At 30.4% G+C, this 21,681-nt stretch overlaps 1 protein-coding gene across 2 annotated transcripts in view; it reads left to right on the top strand.

Moving 5' to 3' along the window:
* The first annotated feature begins 15,427 nt into the window (after positions 1-15,427).
* Positions 15,428-21,681, top strand: part of LOC143199597 (MAP kinase-interacting serine/threonine-protein kinase 2) — a 42,743-nt gene continuing 36,489 nt past the window's right edge. Inside the window, exon 1 of one of the 2 annotated variants that reach the window (XM_076409521.1) lies at positions 15,428-15,902. In XM_076409521.1, coding sequence (XP_076265636.1) covers positions 15,860-15,902 — 43 coding nt within the window. In that variant the 5' untranslated portion in view covers positions 15,428-15,859. The remainder of the gene's footprint in view (positions 15,903-21,681) is intronic. The other variant, XM_076409522.1, reaches the window with a different exon arrangement.

Below are 21,681 nucleotides of genomic sequence, written 5' to 3' on the forward strand. Positions count from 1 at the left end.
CAATAAGTCTTGGGATTCAGTATCCTTGTATTATTTGGCCCTCCAGGCTGTTCTTTGTGAGTGATATCAAAATCTCCACTTTTAATTCGTTGAAATCAAAATTGACAATGGGGATATGATGGAACAGCATCGCCATTTGTTTCTAAAAGTGTTTTGTGAAATTCGGTAGTGGATTTCGTCAAATACAGCAACAAAAGTAATGAGTATCGAAAAGACAATTTTGAGCGTTCCATGACTGGAGCGTCTATACACTGAATAACTCAATAATACTTAATGGATAACTGTTATTTTATGTAGTTAAACCTCAAAACTATCGAATTTAAGAATTAGATTAAATTGTTTAACAGTTGCTTACGTTGATACTTCGTATTTTCACTAATAGATATTGCCGAACAAAATACTGCAAGCACCTAATAAGATTAAGTATTTGCAGAATTTTTATATCATAAATTTAAAAAAAATAAACAACGAACTTAATCTTGAAAATACTGCCTATGATCTATTTTCTATGATTGCGCGATATTTTTATCAGTTCTATAATAACCTTTCCTAGTCTAGTACTTCTATGAGTTTGCTCAACTGTTATATGTGCTGTGCATCCCTTTAGTCTTATTTTTCTCCTTTTCCGAATTCACAGAAGTTAAAATAAAAACGATTAAGAAATTATAACATTTGTCATATTTGAAGGAGCATCAATGAAATAAAATGAAATACCTAGCCGACAAGCTACTTATTAACATGTGTTTGAACTAAAATAAGGTTATGTATAAACATATAACAGTTCCTATTCTAGTTAAAAGAAGAAACAATATGGGAAATCATTGCTATTATTGTGGATGACCAGAAAATAAATTTAATATGCAACAAATGATCATCAAAGTTCACTGCGATGTTATTTAAAGTTAGAGATAAGGCATTATTTGGGACGTAAGAATCGATTTGAAGGAATTAATATCAAATTAACGGAATTTAAAGAAAGGCCCTATTCAAATAATTCTGTCAATGGAATAATGGAAGAATAAATCTTATTATATTAATCTTAAATATATCGTATGATTATTCAAGAGACGTTTATGATGGTGATTTGAGTTTTCTCCAACCAATTCTCCGAAGTTTTAACTGATGGAGTATGTTTGAGATTCGTTTACTACAACGCCCGATTACTTGCAGCAATGGGTTTCTTAAATAAAACAGCAAAAGTATTTTTTTCTATATTTTAAAGTCTCCTTTTACCAACTAGTGGTATATCTGGACTGGACCTTCAGATTAACGAAGTCCCCAAACCACGGTCCTCGGCATTAAGCCTACCGACTGGCGACTGACCAACTTAGAAATCATCCCAGAACATATCCGGTCTTACCCAGCCTGGTTACTGGCGTGACTGGGATCATTTTCCTCGTCGGATTTTGCACTCTTGCCTAGGACAATTACAAATGTTAAACAACCACAAACATAAATTTAGGGCCATGTCCCAAGAGGATTCGAACCCGCGACAAATACAGCAGTAGGTGGACCGTCCTGTCGCCTTTAGCATTGCGCTAACCAAGCCGGCTAGTCTTTTATTTTAAATTAGGTTATTGATGTTGGCTGACAATATTGACATTGTGAAAAAATATGTTATATCCACATCACAAAAATAACCTGCAAAAAGGTAATAAAAAAACTCATGACAGAGCATGAATTGAGTATTTTTTATTTTAAATAATACGTCTGTGATATCTAGTGGACAACGTTGTGTAAAATTAAATTACTATTTCAAGTTAAAAAAACTAGATATTTTCCATTTCAGAATTTATTAGTATCTAATAACTTGTTTATGCAAATATTGATGTAGCACTATGAACTGCTTTTACACTAACATCGTACCAAAGCGGCAAAAATTTAGTCTTATTAACTTGGCTTGTTAAATCGGCGTTTTCAACTGAATTGCCTCCATACCGATGATGTGTGAATGATGAATTGTTTTTTCTACTAGCTTTTCTAACGGCTTGATTAATGGTATCCATTTCCAACTCTCTATGGAGATCGTTACTTCTGAAGTGCTCAATATTTTGTTCTGAAACTTTCTAGACTTTTAGAAAGTCTTTTACACATTATAGAATGGTACGACCATAATTTGTACGAAATTTTTAAACTATGGCGCCAAACTAAATAATGTTTAAATTTTATTCAACAAAGAAAATAATGTTGTTGTCTAGTGTAATGCTAAGTTAATAATGAGCTATCTAATTCGTTTTTAGGTTGGCAGCACTGTCAAATAAATATGTTATAGATTTTTTAGGTTTTTATATTAGATTTTTAGACGTTTTAACATGTAGTTGGTGTAGATTAACAGTTATGCAGTATGTTCTTTGCGCTCACTTTTTTACAGATTTTCTGAACTTCTTCGCAATTTAATGGAATGACTTAAAAAAAAACTTAACAATAATACTTACAATTAAACTTAAAATAATAACAATTAATTGTAATAGAAGAATGTTTCCTCATACATTTTGTATCAAAGTAACGTAAACAGATATGTTCAATCATTTTTGATTAGGATTATAGAGAGAAAAAACCTAATACCAACAGACCAGTTTGGGTTTATTAACAAGCACTCAACAATTGACCAGGTCCACAGAATAATAGATGTTATTGAAAAAGCCTTAAAAAAGTATGCTCAGCTATATTTTTAGATATAGCACAAGCTTTCGATAAGGTTTGGCATGAAGGCCTTATTCATAAACTACAGAAAATGTTACCAAAACTACACACCGAACTATTAAAATCATACGCTACAACCGGAATGTTTAGAGTCAAACAAAGAGAAGCTTACTTTACAATACAAGAATCTAAAGCAGGTGTATCACAAGGAAGTGTACTGGGACCAATGCTTTATCTACTCTACATTTGTGATATACCACAAACGGAAAATATTACGATGTCTACATTTGCTGATGATACTGCGATTATAGCTGTCGGAGATAATAGTGAAGAATCCTCACGAAAATTACAACAGGCAAGTGACAATATAAATAATTAGAAAATAAGAATTAATGAAAGTAAATCTGTACATGTGCAGTTCACCTATAAACAGACCATACAAACACCCATAACATTAAATAATACTATCATTCCATATAGCAACAACGCTAAATATCTCGGAATGAATCTCGATGCAAAACTTCGCTGGAAGGAACATATAAAGAAGAAAAGAAAAGAACTGGAATTGAAATATAGGAAAATGTACTGGCTAATTGGAAGAAAATCACAATTATCAGTACATAATAAATTGCTATTTTATAAGCAAATATTGAAACCTATATGGACATACGGAGTTCAATTATGGGGATGTTCTGCAAAGAGTAACAATTTTTTAGAACAAAGTCCTGAGAGGTATTGTGGGTACCCAAATACTATAGGACTGATGATTACCTACATCGAGACTTTCAGATACCCACAATCAGTCAAGAAATCAAGAAAATTGCAAGGGGGCATAAGGAAAGACTCCATTCTCACACGAATATTGAAATATTACAACTATTGGATACCACCAGAACAGGACACAGACTCAAAAGAATCAAACCATCTAATCTTGTGGAGTGTTGTTGTAGTGAGGTGCGTATATTAAAAAATTCAGCAGTGACATGTATAAACATTATTTCACCAGAGACTGAAATAGGGCCGATGGGTCCTCCTAGTTATATACCTAGATTTAAGTTATTATAAAGACAAATTGTAGGTTAGATGGAAATGACTAGTGACAATATATTAATTAAATAATAAAAAAAAATTTGATTAGATTTAAAATTGTTATAGTTGCGTTGCTATAATAACCAATATCAAATTACAATTTAAACTTCCAAATCACCTTATTTCTTTATATATACATTCAACTTGTGTGCATCCGTCCCCTTTAAACTAGAAAAGTAGCTGATGGTTTCAGATGGTTTCAGAACGTTTTGTGAGGTTTATTTATATACAATCAAATTGAAAAAACAAAATGATTAAGAAAAGCTCAAAACGCATGAATGACGAGCATTTAAAAGAATTCTATCGGGTTACTATATTAATTATGATTAGTTATTACTTGATAATTGGACTTCTTATTTCTATTTGTCTGACTGAGGTCGTGGTGTCAAATTATCTCATTAAAGTGATCTGATGTTTTTGAAAAGTAAGGGTTTTTTAATTCGCACAACATGCTGTATTCAGTTCATTTGTTTTATTTTGCAAGTGACGAATTAAAGTCGTGTCTTCTCGGTAAATATTTGTTCACTAGAATACTTTTATTGTCCCCCCTATTAATTAATATCAGACTAAGCTACAACGAAGCGTTGCCGGTTCTAGCTCGTATGTTAATATAAAACTGATAATATATTCAGATTATGTTGTTGGCAGATGTTCAATTTTACGTCAGACAAATTTTTCCTTAACTTATTCTCCAGTTTCGTCGATTTTTTACAAACTGTACCCAGTCTCGAAATTATTTTACACCCAAAAATTCTCAAGAAGTTCAATCGAACATATTCAACGTTCTGTATTTCTTTTCGGAGTCCTATAATGTCGTCACGTATATTCTGACCTTCTTGAAAACAGGTCCGTTAAAACACCTTAATACTGTATGTGGTTCGAGACTTATATAAAGTCACCACTGAATACACTGCGTATACACTATAACTACGAGGATTAATCAAATAGTTTGTAGCCTAACATGGAGAAATTAAATTTATCTTCACTGTCGTGGTATAACAGACTTAGTCTATTAAGCTTTTACCTAAAATAAAACATAAGAAATGGGAAACAAATATTTCATTATTTTTATATTTATACTTAATAGAAATTGAATCTCGTCACTTTCCAAAATACAAAACCAAAAAAAGAACAGCATGAAACATTTTAAGTGATAATTTTATTATATCGGATAAATTTAGCAAAACAACATTGAATAAGATAACATGGACCTTTAGCAATAATATACTCAGCTGGTTTCGAAGTGGCCTCCTCGTCCGGAAAGTCCGGAAAATGTGCTCGGCACCAGTCTTGCATCGCTTTCGGCTTATGGGCCGGAGCGGAGTCCTGTTGGAGCGTCATCGCCGAAATGCTGCTGAACCTACGGAAGTACGACAGTCTCAATAATGTTGCAACGATACATTGCTTGATTGATTTTGGCCCCTTGATCCACAAAAACGAGGGATGTTTTGTTTCTGGTGTAAATTCGGCATCAGACCATGACGGATTGCGAATTTTCAGCCTCAGCGGACCTACTCCTGTCATTTTGGTGGTTGCGACTTGCTGAATTTTAAACAGCTTCTCGTCCGTGAAGAGGATATGCTCCCATCACTGCGCAGCGATCCGACGCTTGAGTTGACGACATCGTTCGAACCGTACCTGCCTTGAGGTTTAGCTCCTTTTTGGCTATTAAATGAATCGAACTTGCTTATACTGGTCTTACAGGCGACTGAAAAATCATGAGAAATCATGGAGACATGGAGATTCTCGACCAGACCATCATGCTGACTGGCACTGCGTTTGTTTGACATCTTAAAAATATGACAAAATGAGTTAGCATAAAGTCGTAATGGTACATAAACAAATGAAGAATCCGAAGAATGAAGTTTTTTTGGGACACGCCGTATAAAGCCAGAAGAAAACAGAAACTCAAAATGACGAATGGCAATTTGATATATAAAATATTTGCCAACAATTTTCATCTTAGGAAGAAAACATTATTAGTTATAAGCCCTACAAGTGCTATTTAAAAAAAGTTTTACTTTCTGTGTTTTATTGCAATAGAAATGTAGAACTAAAGTACGTAGAAACACAATATGGCAAGGGTATAAGTAAAAAGACGTGTCTAGGTGGTTCCAGAGTTTCAAATCAACTCACGTGGAGTTTAAATCCGCATGGAAGACAAACGAGCAGTAAAATAGTTTGAAATTGCAGAAGTGGTGGACTGTTGGATGAAGATTGTTGTCAAAGTAACTCAATGAGTCATTTATCATTGATGAAATGCTTTGGGAATGGTTCTAAAAAACAACATTGCCTACCACGTGAATAAGGGGGTTCTGGTCTAGAATTTTTTAAAAATCCATTATTTTCATATTTTTTAAACTCAACACTTTAACAGTATGCCCTTAAGTGGTTTTTTGAAATATAACTGTTTTAGTGATTCGGCATCTAAAACGAAACTTTAAAGGATTTTTTATCGAAATTACTTTTTGGAGACGGTTGATATGATATCTTAAGTTCTACTGGACCCATTTCACTGTTCAAAAAAATGGCTATATTTTTTACCATTTTTTTGATATTTCCGATTCTTTTACAAAAAATAAGAATTTTTGTTTTTTTGGAATTTTGGTATACTTTTACTTTAATACGATAGAATAATTTATAGAGAAGACTCACACCAAATTTAAAGTAAATCGGTTTAGTAGAATTTGAGATGTCAATTATCTCGAAAAATGTAGTTTAAAAAAAAACGCGTTTAAGTCTAGATATGATGAACGGCCTTTTATTACAAATAAGCAACTGCTGCAAGGGTAGAGAGGTAAAACAAATCATGGTTAGTGGAGCTTATGTCCAGAGTATAAGCAGAACAACTATCAAAATTAGGATCGCGTAAAAGAGAAGTAGTGTTTGTTCTTTGGGAAAGGACATACGGAAGTGTTGAGAAGGGGATATTGAAGATTCATAAGGGGAAACAGGAGGAGATGAAGGAGGAGAAAATGCCGAAAGAAACAGAATCTAGCAGCTGATATTCGCTATGGTGAAGGAGATATGTTCAAACTCATTAATAGGCTAGATGACTGTAATAAAGAACAACAAAAACATTGATTTATAATAATAAATAGATAGATTATTAAAAATACATTTATTTTAAAATGAAAAGTGGGTAATACTGGTATTACCAATAATAATAATCCGTAAGTAGGATCCTAATCCCTAATCCCCAAGTGGATAATCTTAGTAATCTAAGATTTTACCATAAATAAAAACACAAAATTTCAAATTCAAACACCTGTCAGAAGCGCTACGAAACATTGACATCACTTACCCTTTCTTAAGCATTAGTTCCGCAATCCAATATTTAAACTTTTCAGTGCCCTTAGATTTTATTTAGACTATTTATCCTACATTTCACTGTTAATAAAAATAGTTTTGTGCAACCAATGAAAAGAAAATATAAAAAAAACAAGCTGGAATTTATCAAGGCAAAAAACCTAAATTTGTCCACAATCGATTCATCGATAATGATTGTACTGTGTGACCGTAACTGAAATGATAATATTAAAAATAATACTAGAACTTTTATTGTAGTGAGTGAATATTCCAGACACACTAACCATGAAATGTGGTAGAATATTGAAGAACGTTAAATAATATACTATCTGTATAATACTTGGCAAGAAAATTAATAAATGCAAATAATAACTCTAAAGAGTAAGCAATAATAGAATAATGTCTCTAATAATGTCTCTATATTTGTTAACACAAATCAAAATCGTTTCGATGGCAAACCTACTGAAAAATTTTATGATGATGATTTGAAGATAGAGATGGAAATGTATTTGACAGGGCTACCAAAATATTTATTTTAAATAGTTGAATAAAATTATTAGGGACTCATATACACAATAAATAAAACAAATAATTTCCAACCTCAAATGTTATCAAAAGTGTTACTCCTACACAAAAAAAGGTTTAAATTATATACATTTGATGATGCAGCTCTGTATTTTATCAAATTACCTTGTAATATTTGGGTAAATAAAATACACAAATTGTAATTTTGAAGTTCATTTTAGTGATAGCCCAACAATCTTAAAAGCATATGCAACTGCAATAGTCCATCAAGTACTTTACAAAATCTGTGTTTAGACATGCTTTAAGATCTCCTATGAATTCTTCAACTAAATATCTGCTTACTTTCTTTTACTCTACTTGACTTAAGTGACAACATTTGGTTCATACATTATACGTACGTATTGTTCGAAATATACAAAATTTCTCTTTGGTATAACACACATACCGGGCTATAAAAACTTGATAAAATCAGTGTTCAATCGGATATGTGTCCTTTACTATATCGAACTATTTGATTTACAAGAAACCAGATATTCTATATTGGCCTTTCGTAGCCATGATGAGATTTGATTGACACTTGTTGAAGGTTTGATTTTAATTTATATTTTTCTTTGTATTTCGGGAATATATGGCCAGTAGTGAACAACAGTGAATTTTTAGTTAGAATCCCATTTTCTTCTGTGTAGTTAATTATTAGTATTGTCTTATTAATTATTAATATTGTAGAAAAATGTACTGACTTGTACTTGTGTAATGTTGACACTTGTACGATTAAACCAAACATATTATATTGAATATAATTTTATATAATATTTGGTAACTAACCAGTCAGTTAGGGGCTCATATACAATAAATAAAACAAATGAGGCCTAACCCCAAATGTTATCACAGTGTTATTTACCTCGATATTACGTGTATTACACTTTAGACATAATTAAAGGTACTTAAAATAGTTAAATGCTGACATTAGAATGGTATTATCGCTGTGAATAACTCACACAACACAAACACAACTTGTTTGGGCTTTATACTTTCAAACGGTTTCATAATAGAACACACGTTTTTAATTTCTCAAATATAACTCCGGACATTGTAATAAAAGTTCGACTAACGAATTTATTTTATTTTGAATATCCAATAATACATTAAAATTTGTTTATCGCAATTAAAGTGAAAATCCAATATAACAATCATCAAACAAGGAAAATTAATTCCGCCAGACTGATCATTAATTAAGTTTGAAAGACGAAAAATATGTTGTGAATTGTTCCCGTCGGTCATGCCTTAACCATTTCCTACTACGCAGCGTCGAACGTTGAGAAGGTCAAAAACATTGTCATTGTCATAAAAATGAATATAATAAATAAAAACAAATGACCTGTATCTAGGTACTGCCTGATGGCTTGCAGATGTATAATATAGATTGGATTTAACCATAAACTCTTAATTATATGTATAATGTATTTATAAGAAAAGAATAAACTCGCTGTAGAAGGCGATAGACTACCACTACCCTAGTTTATCTAAAATATATCATGATATTGACCTCGAAACTTGATTTGTAGCCGATAACTTTTTCGAAGTAGCTTGTCTATATGCTTCCTGATGATATATTGCTTTAAATTATACAGGTACTATTAAAAATAAATTGAAATTTAACATATGTTGTCGATTTTATTGTGCAGGGCATATAATAACGACTGTAAATCAAGATAAATATAGTAAAGTTGAGAAAATTACGTATTATTCATATTTGTTTAGATTACGATATGACAGTCTTTATAACTAAAGATATGATGTATATCCAAAATAGTTACATATGCTTATCTAGGATACATAATAGAATCCTCACGGTATGTGAATTGGAGTAAAGAATTATATCTCACAATTTAAATAACATGGATATATGTAGAGAAAAATTAAAACTGGTGGTCTTTTACATTTAGATTAAGATAGAAAGATACGAGTGGAAACAAATAACTTATATCCGGTACTGTATGATGGCTTGCAGAGGTATGATATAGAGTGGATTCAGTTGTACACTTATTATATGTATTATTATATAAAAAATCGAAATTACTTTTTCCCAGGTCATTCTTTCATCAGGATACTTTTCCATATACTTAATATCACAATCATATGAAATAAATATTTATATTCCACGGGAATGACAAATGGTTAGTTAACAAAATTGTTAGGAATAACAAAATACTATTTCACATGAATTTAAAAAATGAAGTCGTGTTTTTGAAATACAGTATTTTGACTATATTTATTTAAAATACAAATGACCAAATGCAGTCAGTTGTTAGTTTATGTCACTAATTAAATAAATACACTATCAGACAGACATACTCTTCTTGGGGAATGAATAAACACTGCTAACGAAAGCAATATTTATACAGGTCCTGATGAGCACAAATTATTGTATGAACAATTTTTTTATATTAAGATAGCAAGCTTTTAACTTTTATCGTTTAGAAAACTGAGCAACTCTAACTCCATTGTTAATGTCTGTTGTTGATCACTCACATAAATAACAAAATCATTATCTTTTTACTAGTACTGCTACTCCTGTTACCCCACCCTCCTTCCGGCATTATTTCATGTTTTTTGGAATTCGTTTCTAAGACGTGAATTGTAAAATTTTGAATTCTTCGTCTTTAATCTTTTGTGATGCTTTCTTGCAACCGGCGCAATTGGTACGTACATTTTCCAGAGGATAGTACTTTTACATTTTGGTTACGATAGCTATCGAACATTATTTTCTACAGAGCGTACCATAAAAAGAGATCGCTAAATATACTTGTGTTCAAATGTATTTTAAAGGCATACATATTTGAAATACTAACTACAATGAAATTGAAATGCCAATTACAAACTACATTCTTAAGAAGTAATTGAATTAAAAAACTAAATATGTATTTGTATTTCAATTATGTATTTTAATCATAAGTTATAAAAATAGTATCCAATCTTGTTTGTAATAATAATTTAATAAATATATGGGGTAAATATTAAAGGTCTCATTGCTGACAATATAAAATCAAACACATTCAAAGTCCCAGCTGGACTAAGATAAGGAATTTTAAACAAATCCTGTTTGTAATATTAATAGATCCTATTATAAAGAAATGTAAAATAGAAATATCAGAACCATATAAATATTAGGAAAAAATAGAAATATCGATAGGAGCTTTTGGAGGTAATGTAATAGTAAACTAATAGACGGAATATCAAAGAATGTGGAATAATAATGAACAGAAGTTGCGAGACAAGACACAAGCAATAGAAATGAAGTAAGAGCAGTGAAGGATGCAACAAAGTTTGGATGAGAAGTAGAAATATAAGAAGAGACCTGAATATTGAACTAGTAGAAGAGTCCAGAGGAAGGATACAACTCCATTTGTGGTTACACACTGTGGTTGTGGTAGAGAATGAATGAATAATGTATCAAGGAGATATTGCAGAGAATGGAAATACCCCGGCCCAAGCAAGAGAACAGAACAGGGTTGAAAAATGGACGAAATTTCTATATGGAGCAAGAGAGAATAGACATTAGAGAACACACGTACACCACTTTACAGTCACACGTCACAACCAGAATTTTCTAGAATTAAAAAATAATAATTTACTTATTACGTATCAGATATATTATATTGTTAATAACTTGTTATTATTATATAAATAAAATTTGGTTGGAGTACTGATGTTGATATAATTTAAACAAATACATATTATTTTAGGAAAACAACATTGTATTAAAATGTTTTGATGGTCCAATTAATAGGCAATATATCTTAATATTTATTTTAATAAACCACAATTATTGTTAAGGAATTCCCTTTAAAAGTCATTAAAATTTAGATATGGGATGGAATAATTGTAATAAAATATATCAAGTAATTTTGTTGGGATGTGTCTGTTGAGCCGCTAGTTTGAACTTAATGCCTTACGTTGTTGTTACGTTGCATCCAATCTACCAAGTCTGTTCATTAAATTACCAGGGCGCTTTCAAATATTGATTATGTTATAAATATACGTTTTATTTCTATTTTTTTAGCACCATTAATAGCAGTGAATTTTTACAGATAGCGATATAAATGTTTTGTCGAAAATAGTCGATATTGCTGATTGTCATTAAATTTATTCGTCAGAAAATTTCGTCATGCAAACAACACTAAAGGAGATCGCTTGTTTGTCAAAATATTTGAATTTTGAATAGTATTAAATTCGCCGAAATTGAAACAGTCATTTCTGGAGACGGTACTATATGTTATATTTAAATTGGTACTTTAATTTATTGTGTACTGATGATTTATTGTGCTGTGTGGACAGGTGAGTAGTATTGATGTATTATTATCTTACGTATTTTTCTATCCAATTGGCCCAAAACATTACAATAACAATTTTAGTTTATTGCTTCGTCAGTATGGGGATAATAAACGAATAAAATTGCTTTAGCTTATCAAACGAACAGACGCTAACACTTGGCTGTTCTCTGATCATGGAGAGATCATTGTGGTAGCAAGGAAGCATAACATTCTTTCAGCTCTGTTAAAATCGCTTTCAAATTTGTTTTTGTATCTATGCTGCAGTCATTACGTGTATAAAAATATTTATGTTAAATTTAACTTTGAGATATTCTTGTGAAATATAAAATATTAAAATGTTGTACATTGTTATTCCTATTAACGAATAGATGGAAAAAAGAAGAAGGAAAATGGCGCATGACATTATTTGATTTTTTTCTGGCTTGACCACTTGTTCAACGGATTTCCTAAATTGTTTGTAATAAGATATTTAACAAGATGGTTCTTTATTGATTTTATCCTAAAGAAATTTATCACCATATCAGTGTCCGAAGTATTTCGAAAGGAAACGTGGAGCCACTGTGAGATGCCATTGATGAAATGAAATGATGAATTTATAAATTGTAAATTACAAAAGTGATATGATGTATTCTTGGAGAATTGATCTTTTATATCACCCATACACACATTGAGGATGTTTCTAGATTCGCATACAACATTAATGTTTCGTATGTTAGAATTCTAATGCATTGTCGACGCTTCCACTCGTTGGAGTTAATTATTAATATTAATATATTAATTAGTTATATTAATTATTAATACAGTTGTTTTAGTCATTCAAATTTAACTGATATGAATAACAAGATATATGATGAGAAAAATCAATGCTTGAATCCCCGCATAAAACATGCACTGTAACAGTTCACTCTGTATGTTAAGTGCTTTTAGACATTGATGTTTTTTTAAGTTGTTTCTTTACAATTGCATATGTAAGAATTCATTATAATCGCGCATTTTTTTCTTCTTATTTTATCCTGGTTGAAAAGAGACAGAACTCTGTCTGATACGTGGGAACATGTATTTAATTTAAAAAATATAAAAATTTGATTTGGGTTTTTACTGGTGAATCATGTTGCCCAATGTCTGCAAAATTATTCAAAACATAAGTGAAAATAATTAGAGTTATATAGTTAGTAGTTATGTTTTAATTGTATCTATTTGGCAACATTGTGACATGCTTATATTAGATGCTCTATAATTATTTTTTGGGGGTTGTGGAAGATTACTAGTCAATGTAACGGATACATGTTACCTGTTGAATATTTGTCGATAATTTTGGTTTGTTTTGTCGATATAATATGATTTACAGTTAATATATGACAAATACATTTTTGTAATTACTTTGTACCGGTACTAAGTACAATTTCAGATTATCAACATAATCTGTGGTAATAAATTGATAAATCTTATTCTAGTTATGCTATGCGGAAATAATACGCGTGGAAATAAGACCTATTTAGGCTAGGTAAACAGCGTTAACAATTAAACTGTTTTTTTTTAAATCACGGATATCAACTACTTCTGTTTATAATTTTGTTCACATAATATTTGAAATTAGCTACCAACAACATTATATAACGTTGTTCAAAGTCTTATAATTATAATAAATATACCTTTACATGTTTTTTGTTTAACGTTAGAAAACAATAAAACTAGAATTTTTGGAATACGTGTTACCTTAATATTATTAGATTATATAACAGGAATGATTTAATTTTGAGTTTTTTCAGTGCTTATTCTGATTATTTATTTTTAATTAATTATTATTTGTATTAATTCTTTGTTCTTTTATTTTATTCGTTTTTTGAGTTAATTTTTTCTTCTTTCTTCTTCTGAGTTTCTGGTATAGTCTTTACTATTATTATTCTTTTTTCCTTTGCTCTATTTAGTACATCTTCTGTTTTATTACGTTAGTGTATTCTATAACTAAATATACTTTGTTTTCTTTGTTTCTACTGCCATGTTTATATTTATTTTGTTTCTTAATTTTTTACCTATATTTCTGGACCGTTTATCGCTCTGGTCACTTTATCCACATATTCTCGTTTTTACCATATTTTAAGTGATATAAATTAATTTAACTATAATTTTTTAAATTAATCTCCTAGAATGTCAACAATCTGCCCGTGGGCAATAAGTATTATTGTATGAATTCAGTTATATAATATAACTGTGCTGACATGTATTTGTAACTTATAATCTAAATGTTATTCTAGATAATATTATAACTTATTTTAAATTCTATCCAAACTTATTTTAAAGTATATCCTAACTTATTCTAAAGACTATTCTAACTTATTCTAGGGATTATTAATTCTCACTCTATATGTCTATTAATCATTTCGTATGGCAGTTTGCGCTTAAGCCTACGCGCGTCAATGTCATCGCGCACATCTAACTGATTGGCGAGTGCATTGGGGTGCACTAACAGGCTTTCAGAGTACTTCGCACTAACATTCCGAATCACCCTCGTTATGGGTTCTATGGGGATATCACGCTGAATCAGTTTTTTGGACACGTAATATGGGGCATCGACGATGACTCGCAACACATTATTCTAGAACCTCTGGAGGATATCTATGTTAGATTTGCTAGTAGTACCCCACAATTCAATACCATAGGTCCAATATAAGCTATAAATAAGTAAATAATTATAGAAACTAAATTAATCTAACAATCATTTCATATATTAATGTTTTCACTATAATTATATTACGAAATATATTACAAAAACAATATTAATGATTCAATGGTAAAAGAGCAAATATATTCAGACAACTTTAATATATAATAATTTTATGATATTATGTTAACGATAGTTTATGAAAACTATTTTAAGATATTATTCAGTTTAATAAAATCCAATGTATTTTTAAATGTTTAAAATTAATGATAGGTAGTATTTAATAAATAATTGATTAAATAACATGCGACACTTTTACACACAAAGTATATCGAAAGAAAACATATATATTAATAAACGCCTGTGAATATTAAGTGTTAACGTTAAAAATTAACATAACCTGTAACACTTCTATTTTGATTTTTGAAACTATTGAATATTTTGAGCTATTGAATTGTTAGCAGTTAATGAATTTTAAAGTTTACGAAGTATTTGGAGTAACTATTACATGATCCAGAGAGTATGATATCGAATAATATAAAGTAATACCGAGTAAATCGGTCGAAAAAAACAATAATAATAAGAATTTATAATATATTTCTATTACAGTACTTATATTTGTTCTGTTAATTTTAAAATGTGTTTCATGAAAAAAAATTCCTCAACAGTTAAGTTTAATACAATTCAAATTAGTACTTGTATAATCTTAGTAACTTAACCAAGTACTAAAAATACAGGATAGGATTTTTTAATTAGTCATCATAACCTTAATTTATGACATATGTATTATCTATTTTTAAAAATGGGTAAACTGCACAGAATACAGTATGTTTTTACGTTTAATTTACAATATTTAATATTTGTTAGTCAACAAGCGTGTACCGCGTTAGATAACATACCTTGCCGATTTGGTGCGCTTATAAAAGTAATAGGTTGTTGATAAGGAAAAAAACTTGTCGTTTGCGTCGAAAATAAATATTTCGTGGCTTGTCGAACGCTCTAAGTTTTCGGTTAATTTTTACGGACCACCCGTAAAAATCCAGAATCATACGATCGCGGACGGATATCAGTACGCATGCGCTGTAGCCGCTGACTACGTGACTAGCGATAGACCGTCGTTCGGCGACTCCAGTCGGAATTTAACATCAATGGAGAGAGAGGTGAAGATGAGTGTGTAAACCAACGAATTTTTCTTTGTGCCTAAATTTTTTGAGTGACCGGCCATTACACCAGATACCAGCAGCGGTTTTAATATTCCTGCTCGACACTCACAAACAACCGCATCAAATACAACACCATGGTCGAAAAGATTATCGAAGAAACGGAAAATTATGACACAGGTGCGTACACTGTTTACTAGCGGATAGATGGATGGTAGCCACTGTGTGCGAATGTGTATGCGTACATGTTGATATGTTCGCGAAAAAAGGACCGATCGTTGATGTTTTTTTATCGTTGTTTCTCCTTTGTTTATGTGTTGTTCCTTTTTTTTGTAATTCCTCGACGCGAAATGGTAAACACGTCGTTGTTTATCATTGACAGGCCGGCATAATACGACGGCCACGTTCGCAGGATCAACCAGCCACCGGCATTTGTCAGTTGCGTAACTTCTAGAATAAACGAGAACATTTGCAATTTGTGTTTTCGCCAGACAGCCATCGGACTGAATGTTAATGCTATGCGATACGGTGTGAACGATCCTGTGAAGGTTCTTCGTGCGGACGCGTTTGTTTACTGCCAACAGACATGTAAACAAAAGCAGTGCAAGGCTCTTCCTGCACATTCGACGAAGAACCGGAAATTTTTACAGGTTGCGTGCTTATATGGGGTTGTAATCTAACTATTCCATGAGTTTTTTAATAATGACTCAGATTTTGCTATGAATGTTTTTCAAAATTTTAACATACTGGGAACTTGGATGATGCAATTATCCGCAAAAGCCTATCAAACAAAAATTTTATCAAAAAGATTTCATTTATATTTTAAATGAATCTATGATTCTCAAAAATATTTTTTAATTATTCATTCATATTTAAATATTGTTGTATACTTTGAATAATCTACGTGGAATTTAAAAGTATAAGATAATAAAAAAAGTTGTTATTTTTTAAGGTTATGTTTAAAAAAGTCGATTTTCAATAACAAATTACCAACCACGTTGCTGTTTTTCTTTTAAATTACTTGTAAGTGGCACTACGTTTAATTGTTTGTATTTTATTGTTTGATGCGATGTTTTTTACTAAGTTCAGTAATTGGGGAAATAGAATTCATGTTAAAAAAAACAATCATCCATTGTCAGTTATTTATTTAATTATATTTTTCGCGGATTTGTTTATAGTTATTTAAAAATATAAATACGCATACCAGAGATATGTCTGATGCAACATTATCCCACAAAACAGAACAAAAGCGAATCAAAATACTTCCTGAATCTGTACTAGCCTACCAGTAGTTCAAAATCGATACTGTTTTTTTTTGTTAAATATATATTTTCGTTATAAAATTCAAATTCTTCCGTGATTTTTACGAATCTAGAGTTAATAATAAACCATGGTTTAAATTATTGCAGGGTTCAGACCTTACAGTTAATAATTAGGGTAAATAATTGACACTGTTTTTGTTTTGTTTATCTTGTATAAAAAACTGGATGCATTTAATTTAATTTTGTTCGATGTTTCCTTATTTTCATTTAATGTCTAAGGGCATTCATTGAAAAGGTTTCAACACGAATTCGAATCGTTGCGGTACTGTTTATGAATGTTTATGGCCATGAATATTTTTCAAAATTTCGACACATTGGGAAATTGGATGATGCAATTATCCCCCAAAGTCTATAAGAAGTTGTAACTGTTCTGGCACAACGTTTTATCAAAAACATTTCATTTACAATTTAAATGAATATTTATCTAATATTATATTTTAATAATTTATTTATGTTTAATATTTAGTATTATTGTTTATTTTATTGATAATAATATTTAAATTTTAACTAATTTTGCAATATGTTTAGTAATTGGGGATATATCATCCGTTTTTATTTATTTATTTTACTTGCAAACTTCTTTATATTTATGTAAACATAAATATGCGTACTATAGATATGTCTGATCCAACATTATCCCACAAACCAGAACAAAAGCGAATCAATATACTTCTTGAAAGTGAAATAGTTGAAAATCAATACCCGTTTTTTTTTTGCTAAAGATATATTTTCATTATAAAATTCAAAATTTTTCTTCGTTTTTGCGAATCTATAGTAAATAATAAATCATGCTTGATTGATTGGTTTTTGGTATTGTTTTTTATTTTCAAGCAAGGTCTAAGGAATCATTGTCGCACTGTTTGTAGAATTGTGGGTTAAGATACTTTTAGACTTTTAAACGTATCACTTAGCAGTTCGAGAAATCTTCGGAGCTTGATGAGTTTCTATGCTTTTATTTACTTTTTTACCATACACCATACATTATTATATGTTATCTATTAAAATTAATAACAGACCATTGAAATACAGTATCATGATTAGTCACATATCTAAATTAAAATATAACTCAGTTGAATTTCCTAGAGTTTTGTGACTGTAGCTACTGCATTGAAAGGGAAAGTGTTTGGCAACATTTTCATTTCAACGTAATCAAGTTTTTAAATACGTAGGTTTCATATATTTGTGCAAAATAATATTTTAATACAGTACAACGATGATAATAACAATGGATGCGTACATGTTTGTAGACAAGGGAAATGGATGACGCAATATGTACACAAATAAAGACAAACCGGATCTTTTCTGCATTGCGAGACTGTACTTATTATTGTATGCGATATTTTACTTTTACTCCAGGAAGCTCCAGTATTTGTTGACATTTGTTTGTTTATTTTTAATGAACATTGTATAAGTATTTATAATTATAATATTATGGCCAATCGTATTGGTTTCTCTTGATTATTTTTTTTAGTTGTAAATATATTAATCAACCAACAGCAATATTATATTGGTTGGTCAATTTTGAAGAATGAATAAGATATTTTTCTGGTACTATTTGAACAATATTCTGTGTATGTATTTCATAGAAATTTCAATAAAATGTTCTAATATTCGTCTGTGTTTGTACAAAGTCACGATATCCATGTGACTAATATAACGAGATGAGATTATTATCAGAGATATACGCATCTTCACAATGTATCGATAAAAAGCAAAGAGGTCATTTTTCTTTAGCCGTAATTATATAATTAAAGTACCCATTATGATAATAAATAATCCATCTATTTCCAAATGTTCATTTTGGTATTCTGGCCATTGAAATTATCGCGCTAGCTTGGAAGATTTGATTTTTATATTTTTATTATCTATCCTTGATACGACAGTCTAGTTGAAGGTGAAATGTTTATATTGTAGAAATATATCGATATTTGTGGCCGATATATCGATATTTTTGTTAACCGATATTTTCTAAACATCTTTCTTAAAAAGGTTTCAAGAAGGTGATAGATGAAATGAGAAAAGCTAGCCTCTATGCAAATTTCGTATAATTGATGCTCTTTTAGTAGTCATTGAATGTTTAGTGATCCCACAGTATGAAATATAAAATGACAATTTAAATGTCCTGATCTTTGCGATAACATTGTTTTTATAATGCTGATAACATTTTTTCATATGCTTGTGAAGTGACACGCTGACTGGAGTGGAATTGTCGAACCACGTGGTGGGTTGGAAGAAAACATCGTCGACGATCTCGTTCGAATAATCGAAATAGCCGTGACACAGTTACAGAAAAAAAAACATTAAAAACGCAATTTCCACCCGTCTCGAAGAGAAAAGCGCTGGACCCCGGCCAATCGGGAAACTGTTGTCTATTTTTAATTTTTTTCCGCGAAATCACCACGTGTATTTTAATAGTGCGGTTACCTGCGATCACCACGTGGTCGATCTGCTGGTGTTGGATAACGAGTAAACATACTCGTGTTACCAATACTTTACAATTTAAATTAAAATGGAATAATATTTTGATTCGAATCCCCCACAGCGCTTATATACGGGATGGGAAATCTTGATCGACCAATAAAATATTGTAAAATGACAAATTTTATTCGTGAATTATCTCTGTGTGAAGTTTTTTGATTTCAATGATTTGATTTTGAAGTGTATTTGAAAAATAGAATAATATCTTTAGCTTTTTTTTATTATTATTATTAATCTATTATTGCCAGTCATTTCAGACTAACCTACAATTGCTCTCTACGGTGATTTAAAACTAGGTACTTATCTAGAAAGCCCCATTGGCCCTTACTTAGATTCTAATAGCACTTTTCAGTGTTTCTACCATTCAGTTTGAATCCGAGTGCATTGGTGTAAGTAATTGTTCCTATAGTATCTGGATGCATCCAAAATGCTTTTCAGGGTTTTTTTTTCTGAAATACTTGATTATGTTGATATTACTTGTCGCAGAATATGTTCATTATTGAATTCCATAGTATCCATTGTACAGCAGCAACTTATTATGTACAGATAATTTAGATTTTCATCAAATTAACTAGTACATGTTTTTGTATTTTAATTCGAGTTCTTTTCTTTTTGATATGCCCCTCCAGTTTTGCTTCAAGATTTATTCCTAAGTCCGTAAGGTACTTAGCATTGTTACTGTATGGGATAATAGTATTATTCATATTTATCGGTTATAGGTGAATTCAATATGAACTGATTTATTCTCGTTGACTTTTATTCTTCATATATTGGTCTTCAGGTTGATTTTTCGCTATTGTCTCCAATAGCAAGTATCACAGCATCATATCATATCATATTATCAGGTATTAGCAGATATAGTCATAGTAATGTTATGAGTAGGTAAAGAGTAGGACTCAAAACACTACCTTGCAGTACACCTGTTTTTATTTATTTCATTGTTTAGCTCTAAACACCCTGGCTGAGATGTAGGAGTTTAACGTATTTTTTCGGTATCATTTTATGTAGTCTATTCATGAGTCCCTTATGTCAGACTATATCCAAGAATATAGCTGAGCAAATTTTTAGATTTATACAAGCGTTTTTCGGACTTAATTTAATCATCAGATTTGAAAGATATCCAAATCGATTTGTCTATATTTTTTTTAATAAAATTTGGAGTAATAGTGATAGCAATGATACTTGAATTTGTGGATGTGGGATGTATAGTGCAAGTATTATTCTAGTTCTAACTGTCTTTATATTTGCAATATTTATAATATTTATCTGTGTCTATGCCAAGTCATCATATCCTTGATGACGCCTGATACAACGAGATGAGGTTATTATCAGTGATACGCGCATTTTAAAATAATATCGATAAAAACAAACAACAACATTATCCTCCAATTATATAAATAAATGTCCATTAAATACATGCATTAAGTAAACATGTTATATATATATATATATATATATATATATATATATATATATATATATATATATATATATATATATATATATATTAATATTTTGTGACATAATTTACCAATTTGGCACCAAATTGGTCACATCCCTTACAATAACATTTAATATATTAACATTGTGTTACCTAAGATTTTTATTGTGTTCTTGGAAATTCATGTGACTAATTAGATCTCTTATATTATTGCACGAGAACAAAAAAAAGTATGTCAAAGTTACTTCGTTTTGATATCTATTTTTGACGTATCTCGAAATATAAAAGAACAATCCCAGTAGGTGCTTAAAAATAAAAATATCAACGGCTAAAATACCAAGGAACCTACTGATTATGATGTCGGCTTAACTTAATTATTTGCTTGTAATAAATGTATTTTTTGCATCATTTTTGTTGTTTCGATAAATAATGTTTTTTATTATATGGAGATATGGTCAAGGTTAAACGAAAAGACTATATTATCATTAGCTATAAATTGTGTTATTTGTGTCACAAGTGAGAGACAACCCTTCCGATATTATTAATTTAGCAATAACTTTAATGACAAACAACACTTTTATTTTAATTAAAATCTTATCTATTATACTAAGACGTAATTTTAGATATGTTGGTGAAACAGTGATAATTCGAATAGTCCTGTTGAAGGAGATATCGAAATGATGCTGTCTAAATATACCAAAAGCGGGCAAATACACAA

The sequence above is a fragment of the Rhynchophorus ferrugineus genome, unplaced genomic scaffold, assembly GCF_030347505.1.
Source record: "Rhynchophorus ferrugineus isolate W39M unplaced genomic scaffold, kcgeb_rfMv2 rfM7, whole genome shotgun sequence".
In the NCBI taxonomy this organism is placed as follows: Eukaryota; Metazoa; Arthropoda; class Insecta; order Coleoptera; family Curculionidae; genus Rhynchophorus; species Rhynchophorus ferrugineus.